The 26,452-nt window shown below is 42.4% G+C and overlaps 2 protein-coding genes across 2 annotated transcripts in view; one reads left to right on the top strand and one right to left on the bottom strand.

The window, feature by feature from the left end:
• Window positions 1-12,151, bottom strand: part of TTC3 (tetratricopeptide repeat domain 3) — a 125,439-nt gene extending 113,288 nt beyond the window's left edge. The window contains exon 1 of the mRNA XM_052645052.1: window positions 12,025-12,151. The gene's annotated coding sequence lies outside the window, so the exon portion shown is untranslated. The remainder of the gene's footprint in view (window positions 1-12,024) is intronic.
• A 188-nt stretch (window positions 12,152-12,339) lies between these two features.
• Window positions 12,340-24,299, top strand: PIGP (phosphatidylinositol glycan anchor biosynthesis class P). The gene is made up of 5 exons (XM_052646809.1): window positions 12,340-12,544; window positions 13,083-13,186; window positions 21,232-21,304; window positions 23,121-23,239; window positions 24,076-24,299. Exons 2-5 carry the CDS (start codon window positions 13,105-13,107, stop codon window positions 24,186-24,188), a joined length of 387 nt encoding a protein of 128 aa, XP_052502769.1. The 5' UTR covers window positions 12,340-12,544; window positions 13,083-13,104; the 3' UTR covers window positions 24,189-24,299.
• Window positions 24,300-26,452: the final 2,153 nt, after the last annotated feature.

Below are 26,452 nucleotides of genomic sequence, written 5' to 3'. Positions count from 1 at the left end.
CAACCACATTTTTAAAATAACTATTTCAATGAGGGGACAGGGGGCTGGAGTTGCAGACTCAAGATTTTTTTCCTAAAAAAAGTTCAGTCATAAAAAGGTATAGCTGTCAGAGAACTGGTACAAAACCTAACTATCGCTGAAAAGAACTCAGTATTTTGTTACTTCTAACTCTCCTCCAAAGAGTGACTTTCCTCTTCGAGCATCACCAGCACCATTACTAACAGCGCTTTTTAACCTTTTCACTTCACCACTATCCCACTATTGTTAGGATAAAGCAAGTTTCTTTTTTCCTAAGACCACCATCAGCCCTTGGAAAACACGTTTCTTTAATTAATCCTTCTCACGTTCCACTTGCTGTACAACCACCTCACAATATCAGAAGTGAAGAACAATAACCACCTTTGTAGCAAACCGTTGGTACCATTTGTCACACGATGTGCCAAGCGTTTTGCGGGCACCATCTCATCAATCCTCACAGCAACTCTCTGCAGGTACAAGTATCACCATCGTCACTGTACAGATGAAAACATTCACAGCAAAACTAATCTGCCCAAGATCACCAAGCTTGGAGGGAATCAAACCTAGGTCTTCGGATCCACGGTCTCCTCTCGAGCGCTGTGAGTCACTAGGTCTGTGTCTCCCTGTCATGGGTCTAGCTGCCTCCTGGCTGCTGTCGCGCTAAAGAACACCGGCAACGAGTTCACGCTGCTCCCCCCTCTCCTCCGATCGTCACTCCAGTCACACGAAGGTGGGCAGGGACAGCCCTTCAGGACTCAACCCTTGCGGTACGACCACCTCCTCAACTAAAGTGCACTTTACTGCCCTCCTCACCTAAGCCCTCATTCACAAGGCCACATCTTGGATCACTGCCCAGGTCTAAACCAGTTTCTAAATCTGTAACTGATCAGCTCCTTGCTGACCACAGCCAAGAGTCATCACGGCTCAGGTCTCCCCCGTCTCCTACCACAGACGTTTTTCACCTTCATCAAGAATGCTTTTTTTCCTCCCATTCAAATCCTCCATTCTCCTTCATTTTCAGTTTCCTAATGTTGGGCTTCCACTTCCACCATTCAAGGGAAGCGCTTTAGTGGAGTCGTTACTGATCTTTTCCAGTAGATTGGGTAACTACAGTGTCTGGAACCTTCTGACCTGTTCTGGGTGACCAGTAGTTCCCATTTAGAGAATTTAACTCCAAAAGCAAACAATGACTGAAAATAAAAAGTCATTTTAGCACCCAAAGTATGGCACATGATATGGGACATATGCTATTCTGGGAAATACATACACGTTTAAACTAATTTTTCTTAACAAGTGTTTTTTGTATATAAATACAGAAAGAGCCAAGAACTGTCTGTCACAGCCCACGCATCACTGGCACAGCATTGGATACAGTTAATGTGCTCATGCGGGGCAGACTGGGCCACTGTGACACCACGCTGGTCAGCCCCAGCCTGGCAGAGCTCGCCGATACCACGCCCTACACCTACCGCACCGTAATCACGGCATTTGTGTTATGGTTATTTTCTATTGTTTTAACCAGAGAGGCAATGCGGCATAGTGGTTAACAGCATGGACTCTGGAACCAGACTGCCTGGGCTTGAATCCTGGCTCTCCGATTTCCTGAGTGTGTGACCTGGGACAAGTTACTTAACCTCTTGAGGTGTCTGTTTCCTCACTTATTAAATGAGGACAGCAATACTACCTATTTGATTAATCGGTTAACATATGTCAAGTGCGTTTACTAGCACGTGACGTATAGGAAATGCTATGAACATCAGCTATGACTAACATACTAGATGAGTATTTTTTAATCCACTATGTGGATGCCTCCAACTAAATGGTCTCCCTTAATAGCTATGTCCAAAAGCACTTTTCAGCTTACAACTTACTTGACGCTGTGGACCACTTCCTCCTCCTCAGAACTCTTCATCTGGACTCCAAAGACCATCTTCTCCTGGTCCTCCTCCTATTCTTCTGGCTGCTCAGTCTCCATGGGCGCTTCTTCTCCATTCCCCGCCACCCAAAGGTCAACTCTCTCTTCTTCCCATGCTCACTCTCTGCACACCCATGGCTTACAACAGCGCTTTCTGAACTTTCATTGTGTGCAAAGCTTCACCACAATTTTTGCCATTTCCACAAGTCACATGTATTTTATTTTCTTAGTATTTCTTTTTTACTGGGCTCACTTGGCCTAAGTGGTAACACCCGTGATATCATAAGTTTGAAGTACAGCTTATGTTTTTCAGACACATTAGCATATATTCCTATTAAAAAATTTTTTATCTATGTAGTACTTTAAATGGTCTCATAATCCACTGTAGCAAACCATGACTAAAAATACAGTTAAGACTCTCAAATCTCTCCACGCTGGGTTACAACTCATATACTTCTAGACTCTCCCTGTCAACTGCTACTGGATCTTAACCAAGACATCCCACAACCCTCTCAGATTCAGTGAGTTCAAAATCAAACATCCTTTTCCTCAAGAACAAATGAAACCAAGTTCTTTCCCCTCTCTGTATGTTACCAGTAAACTGCTCTACATGCCACGTGGTTACCCAAATCTGGAGGTCAATCGAGACTCCCCAGTCTCCTTCAATATTCCTAACCAAAGTGATCACAAAGTCCTGCCATTTCAACTCCTCTAGGAAACCCAAATTAGCACACATACAACTCTTCGTGCCCGGGGCCACTGCCCTGGATGCGGCTTCATCTCTTCTCTGAACTACTTGAACAAGCAGCCTCCTAACTGGTGACTTACCTTCGATCTTGGCATCCCCTAAAACTCTGATCATAACATTTTATACTTAACTCTAGCTTCTCTTTATCTTCAGAATAAAGACCAAACTCCCTACTACAGCACGGAAGACCTTTTGTGGTTCTGTTCCTGCATTTCTCTAGTCACTCCATGACATAACGTAGAAGCTAGTCCTACCCAGCTGCCTGTTATTTATAAACAAACCTCATCTGCAACCAGATTGCCTACCAGACTTTAGTACTCGACTCCAGGAAGCATTTCCTGAACTTCTTACTACCACCAAGTTTATTTTTACACCTCTTCTCTGTAAGCCCTGAGCATCCTGCTCACATCATTTTGACAGCAATGTTCACAGTTTGGTCACTGACGATTTCTCTCTGTAGGTTCACTATGGGTCCAAATGGTACATTGTACATAAACGCATCTTTATTCCCTATCTGTTTTCCAAAGTTTTAATTCACACACCCCAAAGTAGAAAGCTTTGCCAAATCCACCTGCCAACTGTGCTGTTACCTATTTAATATTTTGACTTAGAATAACTCAACTTTCAACTTAGATATAAACTTCTTTTAATAGAAAATATGTTATCACCAAGAAATCTTATGTTTGATAGAACAGAATTTTTTTCCTGATACAAACTAAAATGAACATACTACAAAAATTTAATACTAGTGTAAAGGACTTCTGATCCCATCAGTTATGATGAACCAACGGGGCGTTTCATGACTGCAAAACAAAGTGGATGCTAAATTTTTTTTTAATGTTACTGAGCTCACAGAAATAGGGAACATTTAAAGTCACTTTTTCCCTCCAAAGCAACGAACTTCTATCTAGAAACTGAACCTGACAGTCAAGATGACAAGAACAACATGGGACACAAAGCCATGGGCCAGAAGCAAAGTGAGAGACTGAAAGGGGGTTCCACAGACAGCTCACAGCCAATGCTGACACAAGCCCTATCAGAAGGAAAGTATCCCAACTCAGACTCTCAGAATTCCCACAGAGAAACAGCAATCAAGAAAGGGTTCGTAACTGAAAATCTCCAAGCACAGGAGGTGACAACCCACCATGAGGGAGATAACAGAAAAAACAAGCAATAAATTTAGATCCCTAAGGACATCAGACATGGGGGTCGCCAGTCTACAGAATATCTACAGATTCCAAAAAATGAGCAAGCAACAGGAGACTAAAAAAAAATGACTGGGTACAGCTAAAAAGAATGGAGCGATACTTTTAGAAATTAAAAGTATAATTGTTAAATCTGACTCTAAAAAAATAAAAATAAAATAAAAGTATAATTGTTAAAAATAAATAAAACAGATGGATTGATGAGATGATTAGGCACCGTCAAGAAAACTGATGAAAAAGAACATGTGCCTGATGAAATTATCCAGCATTTTAAGTTCTGCCAAAGACACAAGGAAGTTAAAAATATAACTGATATATTATAACTGAAAATATAACTGAAAAATAAATGATCTGCAAACACATACATACATACATATATCCACTTAAATCTTGGGAAGGAGAAAGTAGATAAAATCAAAGAGAAAATGTTTAAAGAATACATGGCTCAGAATCTTCTAGACTTCATGAAAGAGTATTCTGAATCAAGAAACACATGTATCCACAATAGGATAAATAAAAAGTAATCACTATCTAGACTCAGATGTAAAGGTGTAATCCCAAAGACAGAAAATTCAATGCAGCGAGAAAAAAAAAAAATATTTTCTTCAAATTACCATAAATAAAACTGGTAGCAGACTTTGCAAGTAGAGTAACATCTTTACACATGAACAGAAAGCAAAGCATCAACCTAAGAACTGTATACCTATCAAAATTCTCTCTCAAGAACAAGGGTAAAATAAAACTAATTTCAGATTTAAAAAGCGTTGACTACCAAGAGACTTGAACTAACTTCTAAAAATACCAATTAAAAATCATAAACTATCTGACTGTATTAAAAAAAAATTTAGTAATACATTCTTAAGAGACACCTAAAATCTAAGGACATAAAAAAAGTGACAGGAAAATGAAGAAAAAAGGTTAATCCATGTAAACTACCACCAAAACAAGGCGGGACAGACAAAACAAACCCTAAGACAAAAAAAAAAAAAATTAGGCATAGGAAGAACCACAACATAACAGAGAAGCGTCAACCCACTAGGAAAACAATGCTTAGCTTGCAAGTATCAGATAAAATAGTCTCAAAATACATAGAAGAAAAACTGATAGAACTACAGAGTCTGTAAGAAGGTAACAGTGGAAGATTGAAACACATTTCTCTCATGCTAGATCAAACAAATGAAAATTAATATAGACAACCGGAAACACAATTTTTAAGTTTGATCTAATGGATACATAACTAGAGAAATATAATCTCTTCACAAGTACACACAGAACAATTATAATTCCCTAGGTACAAAGCCATAAAGCAAGGACAAACAAATGTTTTAAGAAAAATACATACTACATTCTCTGACAACACAACCAAGAAATGAAAAACAAAACGGAAAATGAAGAAATATTTGGAAATTTTAAAACACATACTTTAACGAAAACTCTCAAACATGTAAGTCAAAGAAGAAATCAAAATAGAAATTTTAATTTTGTTTAAATTTAAAAGTTAATCAAAGTGGCATAAATTAAACCATATTATATAAAGCAAAACTGAACTTTTGAGGAATTACATAGCTTTACATGCTTATAGTAGAAAACCGGAATGGCTGAAAAGTAGTAAGCTAATCATGCAATTTAGGTTAAAAAATAATAAAATCAAAGTAAAATCTTTTAATCAAAAGTTTAGAAAAACCTTTGTTATTTTTATCAATTAAAAATAAAGTGTGCCTCTGGTGAGGATTATATTAATAAATATTTGCATGCTCAAATAAATAAATAAAAGAAGAAAAAGGAAGGAAATCATAAAGGAGAAAAAGACTAAAAATATAATAGAACAAAATATTAATAGACAAAAAATTCATCCTCTGCCAAGATTAATAAAATAGATAAACTTTTGGCAAAATTAATGAAAAAAGTCACACAAATAACATCCAATATGAGAAAGGGAAGATAACTACAAATAAAAGATTAAAATGGGAATTAAGACAGTACCATGAACCTGATGAAAATAAACTTAAATTTGCTGAAAGAACAAGTTTCTAAAATTTATCACACTGTAAATCAACTATATTCCAACAAAAAATTAATTTAAACAATAAATAAAATTTACAAAACTCACTAAAAGCCAAAAAGCTGAAGTCCTATTACTATTCAATTGCTAATTACTACTAACTTATCAACAATTTACAATCCTTCCACACAAAAAATTAGATCCAAATGATCTCACAGGTAAATGCCACCAAGCTTTTAAGAAACAAATCATTCCAATCCAAACTGTCCAGAGAACAGAAAAAAATGAATCACTGTACCTGGCATAAAGCAGTGTAACCTGAACACCAAAATCAGACAAGATAGTCAAGAAAAAAAAATGACAAGTGATTTCATTCATAAACAGATGCAAAAATCTAAATAAAATACTAGCAAACTTCATCCAGTTCACAAAAAGACAACCCATCAAGGTCAACTTACATCTATCTTAAAAACAAATATGAGAGACTAAAGAATTTTTAAATATATAAATTGGAACCATTACACTTAGTGTATTAAAGGAGAAAATCCACAAGATACTGTCAACAGATGCAGAAAAGCATGTGACAAAATAGGCAAATGATGACTTCCCTAACTTAGTAAAGACTGTCTACAGAAACTCATAACAAACACTTTTAAGGGGAAAACATTCTTTTTGAAATCAGGAACAAACATGTATGCTCACTCTAAATCACTTCTAATGAATAACCATAATCACATCCATCAAACATAGATCTAGAAGTGTGCCAGCATAATAAGGCAAGAAAAAAAAAATTAAGGAAAACTAATTGGAAAGGAAAGGAGAACCAAAAGTGTCACTGTTTACAAGTGATATAATTATCCACATAGAAAACCCAAAAGGATTATAGAAAATATATCAGAATAAATGTTTATCAAGTGGATGACTAAAGTTCAATGTAAAAAAAATCCATAAATTTCTATTAACAATAAACAGGAAATAGAATCTAAAAAGCATCATTTGTAACAGCAACAAAACTCCTAGAAACATCAGAATCAACATTTAAAAACTGTTAGATCTGTAAGAAAAAATTCACAAAACTGTATCAAAAGTCATTAGAAACCTAAATAAATGCAAATACATACCTCAAAATCTTAAAAATTTCAAATCTCTCCAAACTGATTTTAATCATTCCAATTCATGCCCAAAAAGCTTTTTCTGCCATATGACAAGATGATTCTTACAAAAACAGCTAAGACTCAAGTGCCCCTCAGACATCAAGATGTCAGGTAAAACTACAGCATTAATAATCATGACAGTGTGCTATCAACAGATAGACAGGTAGACAAGTGGTACAGAAAGGAGAGTCAGAAAGAGATCCATGTATATAGAAACTAAACATGTAAAAAAGGTGGTTCAGCAGATCACTGGTGAACAGAGCCAATTCAATACATGTTATGTGGTCAACTGTAGCCACATGGAGGGAAAAATGAAAGTGGATCATTAACTCACACCATATACAAAAATCAGTACCAGATGGACTACCAACTTAAATGTGAAAGGCATCATTTAAAATTTTTTAAAGAGAAGCACAGGAGAACGTCTTTATGATCCCAGGGCACTGTAAATTTCCAATTAGATTACATTGAAATTAAGAACTTCTGTTCACCAATACACACCATAAAGTGCAAAAAGACCACGAACTGGAATAAAATATTTACAATGTATATACCCAATAAACGATTACTGTTACCTGTTACAGTTTTAAAAGAGAACCCAACAGAAACGTGGGTAAGAGATATGACCAGGTATTTGTGTGTGTGAGTGTGTGTGTGTGTGTGTGTGTGTGTGAACAATCAATTTCCTTTTTGTGTTTAAAAGGGAGATAGATGGTTCACAGACAAAGGAAAACATGTTCAAAGTCATTAACAATCAATAAATGCACATTAAAACCACAATGCACATTTCATATCCATTTGGCAAATATTAAGAAGTTTGACAAGTAACAAGTGTTGCAAAGGATATAGATCAACTACAACTCTTAACACAATGCTAATCAAAGTATATAAATTAACAAAATAGCTCACCAAAGCATAAGCTGATACAACCACTTCAGAAAACAATTTGGTATCATTTTATAGTTAAACATTCATACCCCATTGTCCAGCAATTCCACTTCTAGTAAATAGCTTACCACAGTGGTACTTCAACATTCTTTTTACTCATGAACCACAATAAATGCTATTAAAGATTACACTCATACTTTAAAATGATATCTAAAAAATTTCAGTCCTAAATTTAATTGCAAAGGATAAATTGCTAGAGTACAGTGGTATTTTAAAACACTGACATATCAGTGGTTTAAAATGTTGTAATTATTACGGCACAGAGTTCATCAAAAGATAACTAGTACATATGCTGATGTGTGTATGTGTGCACTCTAAGTCACTTCAGTTGTGTCCCACTCTTTGTGACCCCATGGACGGTAGCCCGCCAGGCTCCTCTGTCCACAGGATTCTCCAGGCAAGAATACTGGAGTGGGTTGCCATGCCCTCCTCCAGAGGATATTCCCTGCCCAGGGCTTGAACCTGTGTCTCTTACACCTCCAGCATTAGAAGACAGAGTCTTCACCACTACCATCACCTGGGAAACCCTATATATGCTGATAATTAAACATGAAAGTTACACTTTATTGGAAATGCAGCTCTTGAGGAGATGGGAAGCGTCTGCACTAAAAGAAGTGTTTCCTAATACTATAACTGCATGTATTCTAAATTATCCTTTTGTCCCACGGAGAGTTTTTCAATTGGGATGTTACCCTGGTAAGATTCCATGCAAGTAAGCGGTATGCCTTCCTAATTTAAGGCAGAAATGCTACTCTGAAGGGGGAGGTGGGCAAGTAGAGCCAAGAGGAAGTTTCTATCACAGGCTCTAGGCATTACCAATGTTAGGAAAGGATACATGTAGAATTTAATGATCTACAAATTGATTCATTAATATCACTTGTGCCCAAACACCCCTCAGAAAATCTTTATTACTTCCCTGGAAGGCATATATCCCAGTGTGAAAAGTAGAGAAATTCTTGCAACTATGTACCAGAAGAAATATATAAGAATCTTCAAAACAGCAAAACCTAGAAACAACCAAAATGTTCATCAGTAGAAGAATGCATACACTGTGTTATATTCTCCAACAGAATATTACACAGCCATGAAAATTAATGAGATGTCTGAGTATCAGTGACTCTTAAAAACATAACATTGAGTGAAATAAGCCAGCCCAACAAACTGTATCCAGTATTCCTTTTTTAAGATTCAAAAACAATGGAAATCACACAATATACTGTTGAGGGATATACACATATTTGATAAAATTATTTTTAAAATACAAGGAATGACACATAATTCAATAAAAGTCACCCTGGGGATGGTAACATTCAAAATCGGTCATTTTGATTCTTGGACTGAGTGGTGGGTTGAGAGGCGTTCAATTTATTGTCTTGCTTCACAACTTGCATATATGTCACATATATTTTGAAAGCATTAAGTATAAGTAGTACATTAAAGAGGAAAAAAGATTTTTAAAAATCCATTCATCATATGCAAAAAATAATTAAATCACCTCACCTGCCACTAGAGAGTTACATCTAACATGGAAATCTTTATCTGACATCAACCATAGGAAGTACATTAGGTACAAAATAAATGTTCACTGCAATTAATTTTATGAGAACCAAATGAGATAAAAGATTGAGTCAGCTCTGAGAGAGGAACCCACAGGCTTTACACAGGGCTAGCGCAGAAGCCAAGGTGGTTGTAAGCAAATTTAGCTGCAAGTTAAAGTTATAAGGAAGCTGGTCAGTAAAAAAGAGGCAAAAATGTAAGTCAGGTAACATAAAGGGTTTAGCAATAGTGTGAGGAAATGGGTGTCTTCACTCAATACCAGTCAGAGTGATGAGTCAGTGCAACCACTTTGAGAGCTTCTGTGATATTTGGTTACATTGAAGATGCATATATCCTACTATGCAGCAAAATCCACTATTAGGTGTATTTTCTCAAGAAATTTCCAAACATGTGCACAAAGCAGACAAATACAAAGATGTTCAAGGCAGGACTGTTTTTAGAGTCAAAAACCTTCAAAGTCCATCAGTAGGAAAACGGATCAGTAAATTATGGTATATTCATACAATGGAATTCTATACCAGCAATTAAAATGAACCAAACACAATTATCCAATTTATTCACATGTAAATCTGAAAATGTGATGCCGATCGAAAAAAGCAAGTTGCAAAAAGACACATTGTTTAATATCATTCAACACTACATATTGTTTATGGATTCACCGTGATCAAAGTATAAAATATGCAAGGACATATACACAAACCTAAACACGGTGACTACCTCTAGGAAAGGAGGGGCGGGAATGAGAGCACCTCCACATTTTGCAATTCTAGTTCTTTTAAATTAAAAAGAGGATCTGAAGTAAATTCGGCAAAATAATTACATCTGTAAATCTCAGTCATGAATTGGTTAGATCCCACTCTGTATTCTATGTGTGAAATCATCCAGAAATTGAAAAGAAACAAAATCCCAGAAAATTAGGCAAAAGTAAGAAAATTGAGCAAATGAACAGGGAGAAACAGAGACTAAAAACGCAGCCCTTGAGCGCAGAGCACGAACCTTTGAGCAAGAGGAGCAGCTGGATTTTTAACGTGTTTGAAGTTTCCTTCCCTGTGAAGCCTTGTAATAAATCCCATCTCCCTTAGGATAAAACGCAAATTTCCTGCAATACAAAATGTACCTAACCAGAGCTGTAATTATGAGGAAATTGCTCCCAAAGGAGGATTGAAACCTGTAAGCTGTCTACCTTGTTTCCACCGCCAGGACCCTGGGCAGAAACCAAAAGAGGTCATTTATGTGGACGCCACAAAACACTTCTGTGAACCGTTAAGTATCATCAAGAACACCTAGGATTGGCTAGAACCTATTTGCCCAGCTGTCGCGTATATATATATATATATATATATATATACACATACATACATATATATATATATATATATATTTTTTTTTGGAAGGAGTCTGCCATCGAAGATCTTTGGGCATCTTAGGAGGCCTCTAAAAATGGTACGCCACACGGATACCAAACAACATCCACCTACGCCTTAGCTCCATTTTTGGCCCCTGGCCCCTTATTCTGTCCCCAGAACAGGCTGACTCGACAGGCCACACTGGACATCCTAAACACTACGGAGCAGCTAGCCGGACCCCCACCCCCCGGCTGTCCCCGCCTCTTCCCATTAGCGATGGGAGGTGGGAGAGAGGATGCTCCGAAGAGGCGCAGCGAGCACTGCGTTCAAGTCTCCCTCCCCCAACCCCCTCCCCGCACTCGGCAGCCATTCTCTCGAAAACAGGTGGCGCATTTGTAAAGAACGCAAAACATGGAGGAGGGGGGCGTGCAAAAACGTTCACCAACACTCTAGAACGAAAACCCGCACCCCGGAGAGCACGCACTCGCGAGGACCCAGGCGCGCGGGGACACGCGAGGACGCACCCCCGCGCGGGAGCTGCTGCAAGGGGGTGGGTCACGACTGCAGGCGGCGCGGCCACGCGCGCGGGGGGCGTTGGGGGGGCGAGCACCCCAAAAGAGGGGCTGTGACACCAAGGCGGGGTGGGCGAGCACCCCCACGAGAGGAGCTGACATCAAGGCGGGGCTGGGGGGCACTCCAAGAGAGGGGCTGTGACACCAAGGCGGAGGAGGCACCCACGCAGCCGGAGCGTCCACGCCCGGGCCGGGAACAATTGGCACGGACGGACACAAAGGGGCCGGGAGGAGAGATACCTCGCGTGTCCACGCGCGCTCGGGCCGTCGGAACCCCCAAGGCTAGCGGGGATGTCACCCGCGCACCGACGGCGACGAGGGCGCGCGGGCGGCCGGGGGACGCGCACACACACACGGGCTTCTCCCACCTTCGCACAGGAGCCCGGAGGGACCCACACGTGAAGAATAGGGAAACCAGACAAAAGAGACACACCTACTGGGGCCGACGACAGTGGCCACACACACACACACCCCCCGAACCGGCACCATTCCCCCTCATACACACACTACAGGCACCACAGCCAACGACGCGGGGCGACGCGCACACACCCACACTCACCACACACCCACGGAGGGGGTGTGGAGGGCCTCTCGCCCCGGCCATCTCGGCTGCTGCGCGACAAGCTGACACATCCGGCAGCCCCGCCGCGCGCCAGGTGTGCACTCACCGGGGCTCGCGGCCCGCGAGCCTCGGACGCGGGCAGCCGCCGCCGCCGCCGCCGCCGCCTCAGGCTCTCCACGTCAGCCGCCGGGCGGGCGGGCGCGAGCGGCCGGGCGGCGGCGGGGGGCGGGGAACGTGCGTCACGTGAGCCGCAACGCACATGCGCCGTCGAGCACGCCCCGCCCCGCCCCCCGCTGCGAGCCCCGCGATTCCCCGCTCGCCCCCGCGCTCTCGAGTGGCTGACTAACCTGAGTCGCGGTGCGCTTGCGCGCGGGCAGAGTTTCCGTGGCAACCGCGCGGCTCGCTGTTTGTCCTCTCTCGCCCTCGTGCGGCTCCCGGAATCCGCGCCTGCGCCGAGGCCTCGGCCCTGAGGTGGTCGAACGTGCCGCTGGGGGAGTCGGCGCTTGGAGGACCCAAGGTCGAGGGCTACCCCGCAACCCGGGGGGAACTCGAATGAGAAAATTGAGCTATGAGACGGCAGGGCCCAGTTCTGGGTGTCGGGGCCCAGTTCTGGGTGTCGGGGCCCAGTTCTGGGTGTCGAGCCCCAGGCGGGAGGGCGCTTGTGCGCGGGCCCCCCATCCGTCCTTGCCCTTTCTCCCCTGTTCTTACGGAGGCGAAGCCTGCAGAGTTGGGGTGGCGTTCAGTGCCCCCGGACCCCCGCTCTCCCCTTGCCTCCCCCCACCTTCCACTGCAGGAGGTGCGCGCGCTAGCCCGTGTGCTTGTGTGCGCGTGCACGTGAGTTTGGGGGTCTGGTTGCTCGTGCAGGCAACGTTTGGGTGCTTGTGTGCACCTGTGCAAGCAGCTGTGTGTCGGATTTCAGTGCGCCGGTGTCTCCTGTTTGGTTTACTGGAGAAACGCAGAGGCTGTGCCCATAGCAAAGCGGTGAGATTATAATAGACCCATAGTGAAAATGAGTGGATCACTGACAGATGACTTGTTTTTGTTTTCCCCCACAGAATATCTAAAGCCACGGGGAAAATGGTGGAAAATTCACCGTCGCCGTTGCCAGAAAGAGCGATTTATGGCTTTGTTCTTTTCTTAAGCTCCCAATTTGGCTTCAGTAAGTACTCTCCTGATGGATGGCCAGGGCCTTTCTGTGATGTTCAAGGACAAGGAAGTTATTCCGTTTGTTAGTAGAATGTGTACACGTGAACTGTGATTCTTTCAGTCTTTCTCTCTGTTTGAGAAAACCTGAAGAGACCTCTTGTCTGTTCAGCGTGTTCTATATGCCAGATATGAGCCTGAAAGATTTAATCTCAACAAATCTTTAAAAATGCCTCACCAGGAAGGATTGCAGAGGAAATGAAACCTGATCCTTGCCCTTAAGAAGGTCTTGGTTTTGTGGACAAGATAGAGGATTAAATCTCAGTTAATACACTGTGATACGTGCCTTGGGAACCTAGTGAAGAGATAAGAAATCAAAATGGAAATTCAGGGAATTCCCTGGCAATCCGGTGGTTAAGACTTGTGCTCTCACAGCCAAGGCTCAGGTTCAATTCCTTGTCAGGGAACTAAGATCCCACAGGGCACTGAGGCAGTGCAGCCAAAAAAAGAAAGGCAGTTAATTTTTCTCCCAGGGACTTTATCTTCAACAATAAGGAAGAAGTGGGAAGGCCTTGAAGGGAAGCATGGTGAGGTTTGGAAAGGAGTAATCTAGTCTGGCCCCAGTGCAGCTGGGGGACCAGGAATCAGGTTCCAGAAGTCAGCTGCACTTTACATCCTGGATCTCAGTCAGTCCTCATATGGTCCCATTTTACAGATAAGAAAGCTTGTTCTCTGAGACACCATATTCCCAGAGTCATACAGCCGGCCTCATGTCTCTCCCCAGAAGGATCTGAGAATTAGGGAGAAAAGTGGATGCCCAAAACTTTTTAGAATTTTGTGGAAACCAGGCAGATGGAGTGGCCCTGCTTCTGAACCCTAACTGCATCAGTATAGCCAACCAAGCTGTTGCCTAGGGCAGTCTATGAAGAAGTTATAGCTTGAGTCCAAATCCTGACTCCTCCACAGATTTGCTTTGAGGAGGACTGTTTGCATCTTCGATTCTTCAGATGCTTCATCTGTGGAAGGGTGGTCATGTCTATTAAAAGCTAAGGAAGCATAAGACAGTCCTGTGAGATAGAAATTGTCGTTACAGTCCTCATTTGCAGATTACAATATTGAGCACACGGGGCTTAAATGATGTGCCCAAGGTCACACCACTGGTAAATAATAAAGCTAAAATTTCGACGCCGGCACACTGGGTTGATGTCACTGTGCTGCCTCTCTATGTCTGTTGTAAAGATAAATTGCCATCATTTATGCAGAGCAATGGCTTACCCAGTCCAGTATTCTTGCCTGGAGAATTCCATGGACAGAGCAGCCCGGTGGGCCAGGCACAACTGAGCAACTTTCAGACACATGCATTCTTATGAAACCTTGGAGAGCCCAAGTGGTATAAAATGAAGGGCACATTTGCTAACGCACAAAAGTTGAGCTCATGCACTCAATTTGATAAAGATACTCAGTTCAGGTAAAGATGCTCACACAGTTCAAAGCTGTGGCGGCTTGACACTAAGATGGGAAAGGAGCTCGGACAAGCCACATTCCCTGCTCTGGGTGCGAACTGCTTCTACCACAGCTCCCTGCGAAACAGATGCAGAAAAGGTTTTTAGTAAAAGCAAAAATCCTCTTCAGATTTCCTTTGGTTAAAGAAAACATACTACTGTAGGTCTTTGCTAAGAGCAAAATGGCTTAAAGTGGACTTTCAAAAAGTGGGGGCTACCTGTACTTTACTGGAATGGGTTGCCAAATTCACTTCTCCAGGGGAATTTGCTGACCCAGTCATTGAACCTGGGTCTCCTGCATTGCAGGCATATTCTTTACTATCTGAGCTACCAGGGAAGCCCAATTAAACATTAGCTGCGACTCTGATTGTTACCATCAACATCATCATTTTTGCAAATCTGTGTTCTATAGAGTATTTGAAGGATTAAAAACTATACAGATAAATAAAAGCAATGACTTGAATAAGACTTTAACTCCAACAGGACCCACAACCAGAAAATTTTATTTTAATTGGAGGCTAATTACTTTACAGTATTGTGGTGGTTTTTGCCATACATTCACATGAATTGGCCATGGGTGTACATGTGTTCCCCATCCTGACCCTCCCTCCCACTCCCTCCCCATCCCATCCCTCAGGGTCATCTCAGTGCACCAGCCCTGAGCACTCTGCCTCATGCATAGAACCTGGACTGGTGACCTGTTTCACATATGATAATATACATGTTTCAATGCTATCCTCTCAAATCATCCCACTCCGCCTTCTCCCACAGAGTCCAACAGTTCTTTACATCTGTGTCTCTTGCTGTCTCACATATAAGGTCATTGTTACCATCTTTCTAAATTCCATATATATGTGTTAATATACTGTAGTGGTGTTTTTCTTTCTGGCTTACTTCACTCTGCATAATAGGCTCCGGTTTCATCCACCTCATTAGAACTAATTCAAATGCATTCTTTTAAATAGCTGAGTAATATTCCATTGTGTATATGTACCACAACTTTCTTATCCACTCATCTGCCGATGGACATCTAGGTTGCTTCCATGTCCTGGCTATTGTAAACAGTGCTGTGATGAACATTGGGGTACATGTATTTCTTTCAATTCTGGTTTCCTTGGTGTGTATGCCCAGCAGTGGGATTGCTGGGTCATATGGCAGTTCTGTTTTCAGTTTTTTAAGGACTCTCCACACTGTTCTCCATAGTGGATATACTAGTTTGCATTCCCACCAACAGTGTAAGAGGGTTCCTATTTCTCTGCACCCTCTTCAGCATTTATTGCACAACCAGAAGTTAATTCCACAAATTTTTCTTCTGTGCTTACCATGTGCTGGGCACTGTCACTGACCAGAGATGAGCAGAACAGCCCCAGATTTCCTGCTCTCAGAGTCTGCATTCTGCTGGGAGGGAGACGGTCAACGGGCAGTTGACATAAGTAAAACATACAGAATGTCAGACGATAATGTGTACCTTGGGGAGAAATTAAGCAAGAAGGAGGGTAAGGAATGGAAGCAGCTTGCTGTTGTAAGTACAGCTGTCAGGAGGTGCCTTACTGACAGATGAGTTTTAGACACAGACACAAAAAATGAGAGTTGCCATGGCAATGTTGAGAAAGAGCCTCTCAGACAGAGAACAGCCAGTGCAAAAGCCTAACGATGCCAGTGGTTTGAAGGAATTGATGGAAGTCATTAAACCTGAGACAGTGAGGCAGAAAGTAATCAGGGAGGTGAGAGGCCAGTACCCAGCAGTTTTAATAAAACATAGTGGTAGGTGCACAGGGGTTATATGAGTCTGTATGTATGTTGAAATATTTACTGAATTTGAAAGCTAATTGTGGGAACTTCCCTGGTGGTCCAGTGGTTAAGAATCCTTCCAATCCAGGGGATGATCCCTGGTTAGGGAATGAAGATCCCATGTGCCACGGAGCAGCAAAGCCAGTGCACCTCAACTAAGACCCAGACCAGACACAGCCAAATATATTAAATAATTAACTTAGGGGAAAAAAAGCTAATTGTCTTAATCTGTTTAGGCTGTGACCAGGTAGCTTAAACAATAGACATTTATTTCTCAGCTCTGGAGGCAGGAAAGTCGAAGATCTGGATGCTAGCATGGTTGGGTTCAGTGAAGGCCCTGATATGGTTTGACCATCACTTTCTTGCGTGTCCCCACAGCCCTGATCTCTTCCAGGTCTCATGAGGACACTAATCCCATGATGGCGCCTGTCCCTCACGACCTCATCTATACCTAACTGCCTCTCAAAGGCCCCACCTCCAAATCCACCACATTGGGGATTAGGGTTTCAAGGTAATCATTTAGGGGGAGGGGCACAAATATTCCGCCCATAGCCATAGTTGTAGACTGGTAATGACTTTGAAGGAAATAAAGAGAAATGGCAAGGGAGTAAAAGGGTGTGGTGTGCAGGTGGGACATAGCTGGAAGAGCAAGTGACTGGGGAAAGCCTCTCTGAAGGTGACGTTTGAGCCAAGACGGGAAGCAAGCTAAGGAACCAAAAGCGTTGAAAGTCGGAGGAAAAACATTTCAGGCAGACAGCGCTCACTACAAGCTCAGTTACCCTGCTTCTGAAGGTTGTGTGAAGTGCAAACATGAAACACTGTCTGGAGCTGAAGTGTAGTGTGTGAGGACTGGACCTTGGAGGGGCAGGCAGGAGCCTGGTCGTTCTAAGTTCTTGCAAAGCCTAGGAAGGACTTTAGATTTTATTCTAAAGCCATCAAAGTTCAAAAACTGGCAAATGATGCTGTCTGATCAGTATTTGGGGAAAATCTCACAGTGCAGTGTGGAGAATCTCTTCAGGGTTGGAATTACTAGACCCCACTCTGAAAGCCTGGGAGTCCTCTTTGCTTGCACTTCTCCTCCCCCACCTTGTTCATCTGCTCCTGCCATTGTGGTTGTTGGGGCCTCTCCTCCTCCACAGAAACATCTTAGACGCAGCTCTCACAGCAGCGTGCTTGAGATCCAGGCCTGAACTCCCCAGATGAAAACCTCTGGAGCCTGAGTGGTTATTTCTTTTGGTGTGTGTGTGGGTTGGTACATGCTCAGTCATGTCTGACTCTTTGCAACCCCATGGACTGTAGCCCGCCAGGCTCGTCGGTCCATGGGATTTCCTTGGCAAAAGTACTAGAATAGGTTGCCATTTCCACCTCCAGGGGATCTTCCAGAAATACTCAATTATCCCCCTTGCCCAAAACATTAAGTTCACATTCCTTGCCCGCAGTCTTCTCATGATCTGGGACCCGTTCACATTTCCAGCTGGTTTCTCACCGCTCAGAGCCTCCCACTGTATGCCCCAGTCATGCCAAGCTGCCTGGGGTTCCGCAGATACGTTGCTTCCCCTTCATGCTGTTAACCAGTGCTCTGACTCCTGCCTGTGAGTCCAAGGTGAACACATGCCTGAGTTCTTGTTCCATCTCAGTAACTGTTAGCTTTGAGACCTTGGGCAAGTGACTTTAATTCCCCATGACTTAGTTCTTTTTATCTGTGAGTGAGGAATAATCTTGCCACACACTTCAGAAGAGTGTGAGAGGGATCACATAAGACAATGCTCAGGAGGTTCCTGCCACTGCATCTGGTTCATTTCTGTCACCCACAGGACTTGTGAGGATAGACACCATGTCTCATTTTTTTTCGGAGCCTTGACCTTTTGATAGCACCTAGCATATAGCAAATGTACAATAAATATTCATTTAATTAGTTAAACTAACCAAGTTATTTCGTTTTATGAATTTGCCTCATGTTTTTGCCACTTTTTGTGTTTCCTTAACCTTGAAAACTCAAGTTGCAAGCCCGATCCTTTCCAGCTTTTCATTCTGCCATCCACCACCACTCTCTCTTTGATTCCTGACGCTCTCGCTGCAGCTCGTGGCCAGGAACACCGTTTTCTCGTTATTAATATTTCCTTCCTTCCTCACAACTGCAAGCCCAGCCATTAGCATTTTCATCTGCCTAACCCCCACTCATCCTTCAGGCCCCAGCTTAATGACTTCCTCCAGGAAATCTTTCCTGTCCCTTAACATCACTTCCATCATCACCACCGTGGGCTGAGGCCTGCCTTATATGCTCCTGTATCATCTGCTATTACATGTTCATTAGCACTTATCACAGTGTATTGAAAATAGCAGTTTATTCATCTCTGGTCCTCTGCTTAGGGAGGGCAGAGGCCATCTTTTGGGTTCACCATTGTCTCTCACACTTCTGACATACAGAATTCTGTAATACATATTTGTTGAGAAAAATGTTAATCTTTCATCATGGTTGAGACAGGTGGTTTGAAATTTGTCTCTGTCACTTGGGCAGGGCTTCCCTGCTGGCCCAGATGGTAAAAAAATCTGCCTGCAAAGCAGAAGACCTGGGTTCAATCCCTGAGTCAGGAAGATCCCCAGTGTTCTTGACTGTAGAATTCCATGGACAGAAGAGCCTGGTGGCCTACAGTCCATGGGCTTGCAAATAGTCAGACTTAATGATAACTTAATGACTTAATGATAACACTTTAACTTACCTTGGGCAGATGATGTAACATGTCCAAGATTCCAGTTCCTCATCTGTAAAACTAACATAATACCTCCTAGGATTGTTTTGAGGAAATGAAATAATACATGTAAAGTGCTCAGAGGGCTTTCCTGGTGGCTCAGTGGTAAAGAATCTGCCAAAGCAGGGGGCCCAGGTTCAACCCCTGGGTTGGGAAGATCCCCTGGAGAAGGAAATGGCAACCCACTCCAGTATTCTTGCCTGGGGAAATCCCATGGACAGAGGAACCTGCTGGGCTACAGTCCAGTGGCTCTCAAAAGAATCAGACATGACTTAGCAATTCAACAATGACAAAGTGCTTAGAAGTGTGCTTAGCCCACAATGAGTGCTCAAAAGGTTGGCTGTTGTTATAACAGGTACAGCAGTAAAGGCCACAGAAACTTGACGTGGCAATAAGACTGCTCTAGGAGATAAAGCATGTCATGAATCAGAACAGGGTAGATAAATTCACCTTTACGCCACTAATTGTCTGTAGTTGTTTCAACCCTGTACGAATAAAGTGTAGAATACCTACTACATATAAAGAAAATTGTTAGGTGCTCTAAGAATTACAGCAGTTCTTAAGGCACGATTTCTGCCCTTAAATTGCTTAAAATAGTATGAGTTAAGACATATTTTTGTTAATAATATGGGTTAAGTGTGAATAGCATGAATTAAAATATCAGTTCAGTTGCTCAGTCATGTCCAACTCTTTGCGACCCCATGGACTGCAACATGCCAGGCCTCCCTGTCCATCACAAACTCCTGGAGTTCGCTCGATCTCATGTCCATCAAGTTGGTGATGCCAGCCAACCATCTCATCCTTTGTCGTCCCTTTCTCCTCCCACCTTCAGTCTTTGCCAGCATCAAGATCTTTTCCAGTGAGTCAGTTCTTCATATCAGATGGCCAAGGTATTGGAGCTTCAGCTTCAGCATCAGTCCTTCCAATGAGTATTCAGGACTGATTTCCTTTAGGATGGACTGGTTTGATCTCCTTGCAGTCCAAGGGACTCTAAAGAGTTCTCCAAGACCACAGGTCAAAAGCATCAATTCTTTGGTGCTCAGCTTTCTTTATGGTCCAGCTCTCATACCTATACATGACTACTGGAAAAACCAAAGCTTTGACTACACAGACCTTTGTCAGTAAAGTAATGCCTCTGCTTTTTAATATGCTGTCTAAGTTTGTCATAGCTTTTATTCCAAGGAGCAAACATCTTTTAATTTCATAGTTGCAATCACCATCTGCAGTGATTTTGGAGCCCAAGAAAATAAAGTCTGTCACTGTTTCCATTGTTTCCCCATCTATTTGCTATGAAGTGATGGGACCGGATGCCATAATCTTAAGTTTTTTGAATACTGAGTTTTAAGCCAGCTTTTTCACTCTCCTCTTTCACGTGAATTAAGACATAACGTGTTTTAAATTAGAGGACTTGTTTAGTGGGTATAGAGTTTCAGATTCACAAGATGAAAAAGTTCTAGAAATATATTTAACAGCAGTGCAAATATATTTAACACTATTGAACATTACGCTTGATTCAAATGGTAACTTTTATGGTTTTTTAACCACAGTTTTTTAAAATGACTGGTAGATCTTGCCTGGGAAATCTCAAGGACAGAGGAGATGGTGGGCTACAGTCCATGGCATCACGAAGTCAGACACAGCTTAGCAACTGAACAACAACAGCACACAATCGGGCAGATTGTAATTTGGGAAAATAGTTCTTGATGGAAATGTGCCATCATAAAATGGAGAGGAAAGTGACCTAGCAATATGGAATATAGGATTTTGTAAGAAATTAAACTTTGTGTATAGAATAATAGTTGTAGATATTGAAACAATAAAGTCCATGGCTAAAGGGAAAAAAAAAATGACTAGTAGAAAGTAATTGTGCAGTGTTACAGAAATGGTACAAATCAGGAGGAAAAAATCATTTCTCAGTTAAGCAACGTTCAAAGGATCTTTTTTTATTTGAATCTTGATAAATCAGATGCATGCCTTACTGACCTTTTTTCCGTTTTTGTTTTCCCCCTCTTCTGCAGTACTGTATCTTGTGTGGGCTTTTATTCCTGAATCTTGGCTAAACTCCTTAGGCTTAACTTATTGGCCTCAAAAGTAAGTTTAATATATTTCTTAAATAAAGTGAGAGTATATCAGTGCTGTTTTGAAGGATAAGATTTTTCCTCAAGACTTTTTCACATCTTATATTTATTCTTTTAAGATCTGTACATAACCATATAGAAAAGTAAAGTTTTTAAAAAATCATTATTGATATGTTTCTGCTTAAAGATGGTGGGCTGAATGCACATTTCTATCTCCACTTCCTCCCAAAATCTTCATAAAATAACCCCATAATAAAAAATAATTGTTAAAATATAAACCCACAGGAGCAAATAAAGGGACAGGAGAGATGTATCAATAAAATCTGGGAAGTGGATTGCAGACAGGTGGAGAGGTACCTGACTTAATTCCCGCTGTCCCATGTCGGTCATGCAGGAGGCAGCCAGAGTCTCTGTGCCCACAACACAGAGGCCCAGACGTTGGAAGTGTGGGCACCTCTTTACATTGTATTTCTGGTCCAGGCTGAAAACAGTGTTTAAAGAGCATTTGGCCCTCCAGTCTTCCTCCTTAGCCTATAAAGCTGAGAGACAAACCCTCCCCTGCAGAAGGAGTTTTACACTCTGGAAAGACTGACTTGAGCCTGTAATCTGGGGTACTCTAGGTCTATGTAGGCACCTTACTGAAAACAGGAATAAGTGAGGATCTGCTTTGCTGAAGTGTGAGTCCTCCTGAGCACCTGTCCTACTTCCCACCTCCTCCCAGCAAGATTGGAGGGTCCTCCCTGAGAAAGCTGGCCAGCTCAAAGGCTATCTCATTTCTGAAAACGAGAGGTCCTCCAGTGGAATGGCCAGGTCTCCCATAGTGAGGGTCAGTTGGCCATTCCAGTGCACATATGCACAGTGCTTCCAATTAACTTGTTAGTGCTTCATCTATATTTCTTTAATGTTTCCCCCCACATGTCTTCTCCCTGTACTTCACATGTAATTGTGAGTGGACAACCAAAACTTACCAGACAAGAAAAGAAAGCCTCTAAAATGAAATAAAAGAGAAAAAGCAAAAGAAACTTGAAAGAAATGGAGATAATGCAAAGAACAAAAGAAAACGTTAACAAAATCCTCAGAGATAAGAAAAGAGTATAACTATGAAGCAACAGGATGCTATAAATAAGGAATGTTCAGAGAATTACTGTATGGAAATTATAACTATGATAACCAAAATTAACATTTTAATTCTACGTTTAGAAGAAACACCAAAAGTAATCTCCAGAAAGTAGAATAGAGTATAGCAAAACAGAAACAAGATGAGAGAAGTAAAACAGCAAAAAATCCAAGTCTTAGAAGTGCCAGAAAGAGAAAATGGCAAGAAAGAAAGAAATTATACACCAATAAAACATGTGAGAGCATTTGACATGCTTAAATGTATCAAGAGGCATATTAGAATCTGTCATAGAATTTGAGGATTGATTATTGATAAGTACATGGAAAACCAAGCAAACAGACTAAAAGTGGTAATTACTACAAAAAATTGTACAAGACATAAAATAATAATACATTACGGTGCTCAGTTGCAAACATTATTTCTATAAACATCTTCATGTCCATATTAGGAAGTTCAGAGAAAATATCTGAAGACAAATCAAGAAGCAATGATATGAGTATGTTGTATAGAAAAGTGGAGGTAAACGCCAAAAGAAACAGCCCCCGTGCCCCCAAACAAGAGAAACCTGCTTTCCACAACTAGAGAAAGGCCAAGTGTAGCAATGAAGAGCCTCCATGGCCAAAAGATTAAAGTGTAACAACTTGGTGATGAACTCTTGAGAACTGCAGCTTTGTGTGAGGTCTGTTGCCTATTTTAATATTCTCTTCTGCAGGTATTGGGCCATTGCTCTGCCTGTGTATCTCCTCATTACCGTAGTCATCGGTTATGTCCTCTTATTTGGAATAAACATGATGAGTACGTCTCCACTTGACTCCATTCATAATATCACAGGTAAATTTATATCCGAGGAAAGCGCTAGGGGAGGCAGGAGGGGGTATTAACACTTTTATCAAGAGAAGCGACCAAAAGCAGGCTAAGGCAAGTGCCACACGCGGTCGCGGTAGAAAGAACCTGGGAGAAATAGATCAAGTTACACCAAAGAAAGTGGTCACAGGGCACAAATAAGCTTTTGTGAAAACACCATTTAATAGCACTAGTTAACAGCCACAAATATGTAACGTGTTCCCTGGCAACTCTGCCTGGGAGAAAATTCTGTCATCCTAAACAGGCTGTGTGGATCAGGAATGACAAAAGAGGTCCCTGCAGACTCTGTCTGGGAGGAAGAACTCGGGTGGCAGGGGGAGGGTGTCCTTCGGGTCACTGTGTACCCCAGACACCAGTTATGTGGTCAGAAGAGTCACAGGTAACCTACTATGTTCCCTGCGTATTTGGTTGGAATTACAGCAGATAGACAGTTTGTACAAAGAGGGGAAATTGTGAAGTTTGTATGAAGGATTGTACCCAATAGTTTCATAGTTTTGGGGTGTTGGTGTAATTCTGTTCCTATGAGCATTGTGCGATGGGACTTGAATCATCATTGTACAGTTGAATGAAATAATAATTTCTTATCCAAGTTAGAGGTTGCAAAAAGTACTTTGCTGGTTTTTATTCTAATTGGGACATTTCTTCTAAAAAGAGGATTTAAGGGCCCTTCTAATTACATCATACATGGTATTTGTCCTTATCCAAACATTAGCCCAGTATACTACATGGTGGGTCTCCACAAGCACAGAAACTGTTGAAGAGATTACTTGGATAAAACAGAGCCTTTTGTCTTCTTCTTACAGATAACTATGCCAAAAACCAACAGCACAAGAAAGACCAAGAAGAGGCCATCCCAGCACTAAGAGATATTCCTATTAGTGAAGTAAACCAAATGTTCTTTCTTGAAGCCAAGTAACTTTACACCGAAAACTTAATTGTATGTAGACTAATACCAAACATTTAGTATAAATTTTTGACATAAAGGTTTCAACCATACTAATTTAGGTTGTCTTTCTGATTAATATACAGTGTTAAAAAAAAAAGGTTGAACTTATTTTATATTAAGTTCTAATAATATTATAAGTGTTATCAAATAGTAGTTACTAATGGACAGAATAAATACTGCATTCAGTTCAGTTCAGTCACTCAGTCGTGTCCAACTCTTTGCGACCCCGTGAATCACAGCACGCCAGACCTCCCTGTCCATCACTAACTCCCGGAGTTCACTCAGACTCAGGTCCATCGAGTCAGTGATGCCTTCCAGCCATCTCATCCTCTGTCATCCCCTGTCATCCCCTTCTCCTCCTGCCCCCAAGCCCTCCCAGCATCAGAGTCTTTTCCAGTGAGTCAACTCTTCGCATGAGGTGGCCAAAGTATTGGAGTTTCCATATGGCAAAAAGGCATTCATGTAATTTTCAAAGGGCAGTTGTATCCTCCCCGCTGTTTGTTCTTCAAAGCCCAGAATTCAAACTCTCAGACTTTGGAGAGGAGATATTTAGTGTGTCCTCGCCATCAGATATGTGTCTAAGGGACAACTACGTGGGTGGTCAGGGAGGGCTGCTGAGAGGAGGCAGTTGGGGTTGAGATTTGATCAGCAGAATCAGTGGCCATTTATGAAGATGAGCAAGGCAGGAAGGAGCTTTCTGTACTGAACAGCCAGGGCAGAGGCCTGCCGGTTGAAGGAGCTTGGTGTGTCCTATGGCCAGCAGGGGGCCTAGTGCTTGCTTGCTTCGGGAGGGTGTGAGCATTGTGTGGGCCCGCGTGAGACGTCAGGTTTACCTGTCACTGTGATGGGCGTGAGGCACTTTAGATACTGAGCCATTGGTAGGTTTTAAGGAAGTGTGACATGGCCCGATCTGTGTCTTTAAAAGCCACTGGGGGGAAGTCCCTGGCAGTCCTGTGGTTAGGGCTGTTGCACTTTCACTGCAAAGGGCACAGGTTCAATCCCTAGGGAACTAAGATCCCACAAGCTACAAGGCCCAGCCAAAAAACATATATATATAATAAGCCACTGGGCAGTGAATGGAGGGTGGATTCAGAGGGGGACTTGGCATGGGGCAGGACTGTGGATGTAAGGAGACTGGTCAGGAGGCTGTTGCATTAGTCCAGGCAGGCAGTGCTTGCAGAGGGGTGGCAGTGGGGCTGGGGAGGAGCGGGTGGCTTTGTAACATTTGTTGGTGGCACAGCTGGATCTGGCAGTTCGGGGTAGGCAGGTCACGAGGGGGGTTGTCGGTCAAGGGTCACTCCTAGGTGTTTTTGAGTTAAGGAACTGAGGAGACAGTTGTGCCTTTCACCAAAGCAGATTTGGGGAAGTACCGTTGAAGGGGTTGGAGGATTTGTTATACGGATTAGTTTGAGTATCTCTGCCGGGGCTTCCCAGGTGGTGCTAGTGGTATAAAAAACTTGCCTGCCAGTGCAGGAGACATAAAGAGACTTGGGTTCAATCCCTGGGTCAGAAACATCCCCTGAAGAAGGGAATGGCAACCCAGTCCAGTATTCTTGCCTGGAGAATCCCAAAGGCAGACAAGCCTGACAGGCTACAAGTCCATAGGGTCACGAGTCAGACACAACTGAGGCGACTTAGCATGCACACATGCCATACTAACATCTGGGTGTGTCTCACGTAAGGTGAAGAATTGTAGTTGGAAATAAGTTTGAAAAAACAAACCATACCCAATTTAGCAAGAGTTTACTCACAGTTGGCCAGTGGGACCAAGTCTAAATTCATCCAGCATTCAAGGCCACGTAACTTTCGATAACTTAAATCTCTACACAGGTTTGGAGACACTTTTTCCTTTATGCAAATTTAACTGTGCTTTACTACAAACAGGAAAGAAAGAAAAGAAAAAGAAACTACTAATTTTCAATAGTTGGGAAAACTAGAACTTGCATACTGACATGCAAGTTCTGGAGAAGGCAATGGCACCCCACTCCAGTACTCTTGCCTGGAAAATCCCATGGACGGAGGAGCCTGGTGGGCTGCAGTCCATGGAGTCGCTAAGAGTTGGACACGACTGAGTGACTTCACTTTCACTTTTCACTTTCATGCACTGGAGAAGGAAATGGCAACCCACTCCAGTGTGCTTGCCTGGAGAATCCCAGGGACGGGGGAGCCTGGTGGGCTGCCGTCTATGGGGTTGCACAGAGTCGGACACGACTGACGCAACATAGCAGCGACTT

This window comes from Budorcas taxicolor, chromosome 1 (assembly GCF_023091745.1).
Source record: "Budorcas taxicolor isolate Tak-1 chromosome 1, Takin1.1, whole genome shotgun sequence".
NCBI classification, from domain to species: Eukaryota; Metazoa; Chordata; class Mammalia; order Artiodactyla; family Bovidae; genus Budorcas; species Budorcas taxicolor.
The sequence above is the reverse complement of the archived record's forward strand: the minus strand, read 5'-3'. Positions and strand labels throughout refer to the sequence as shown.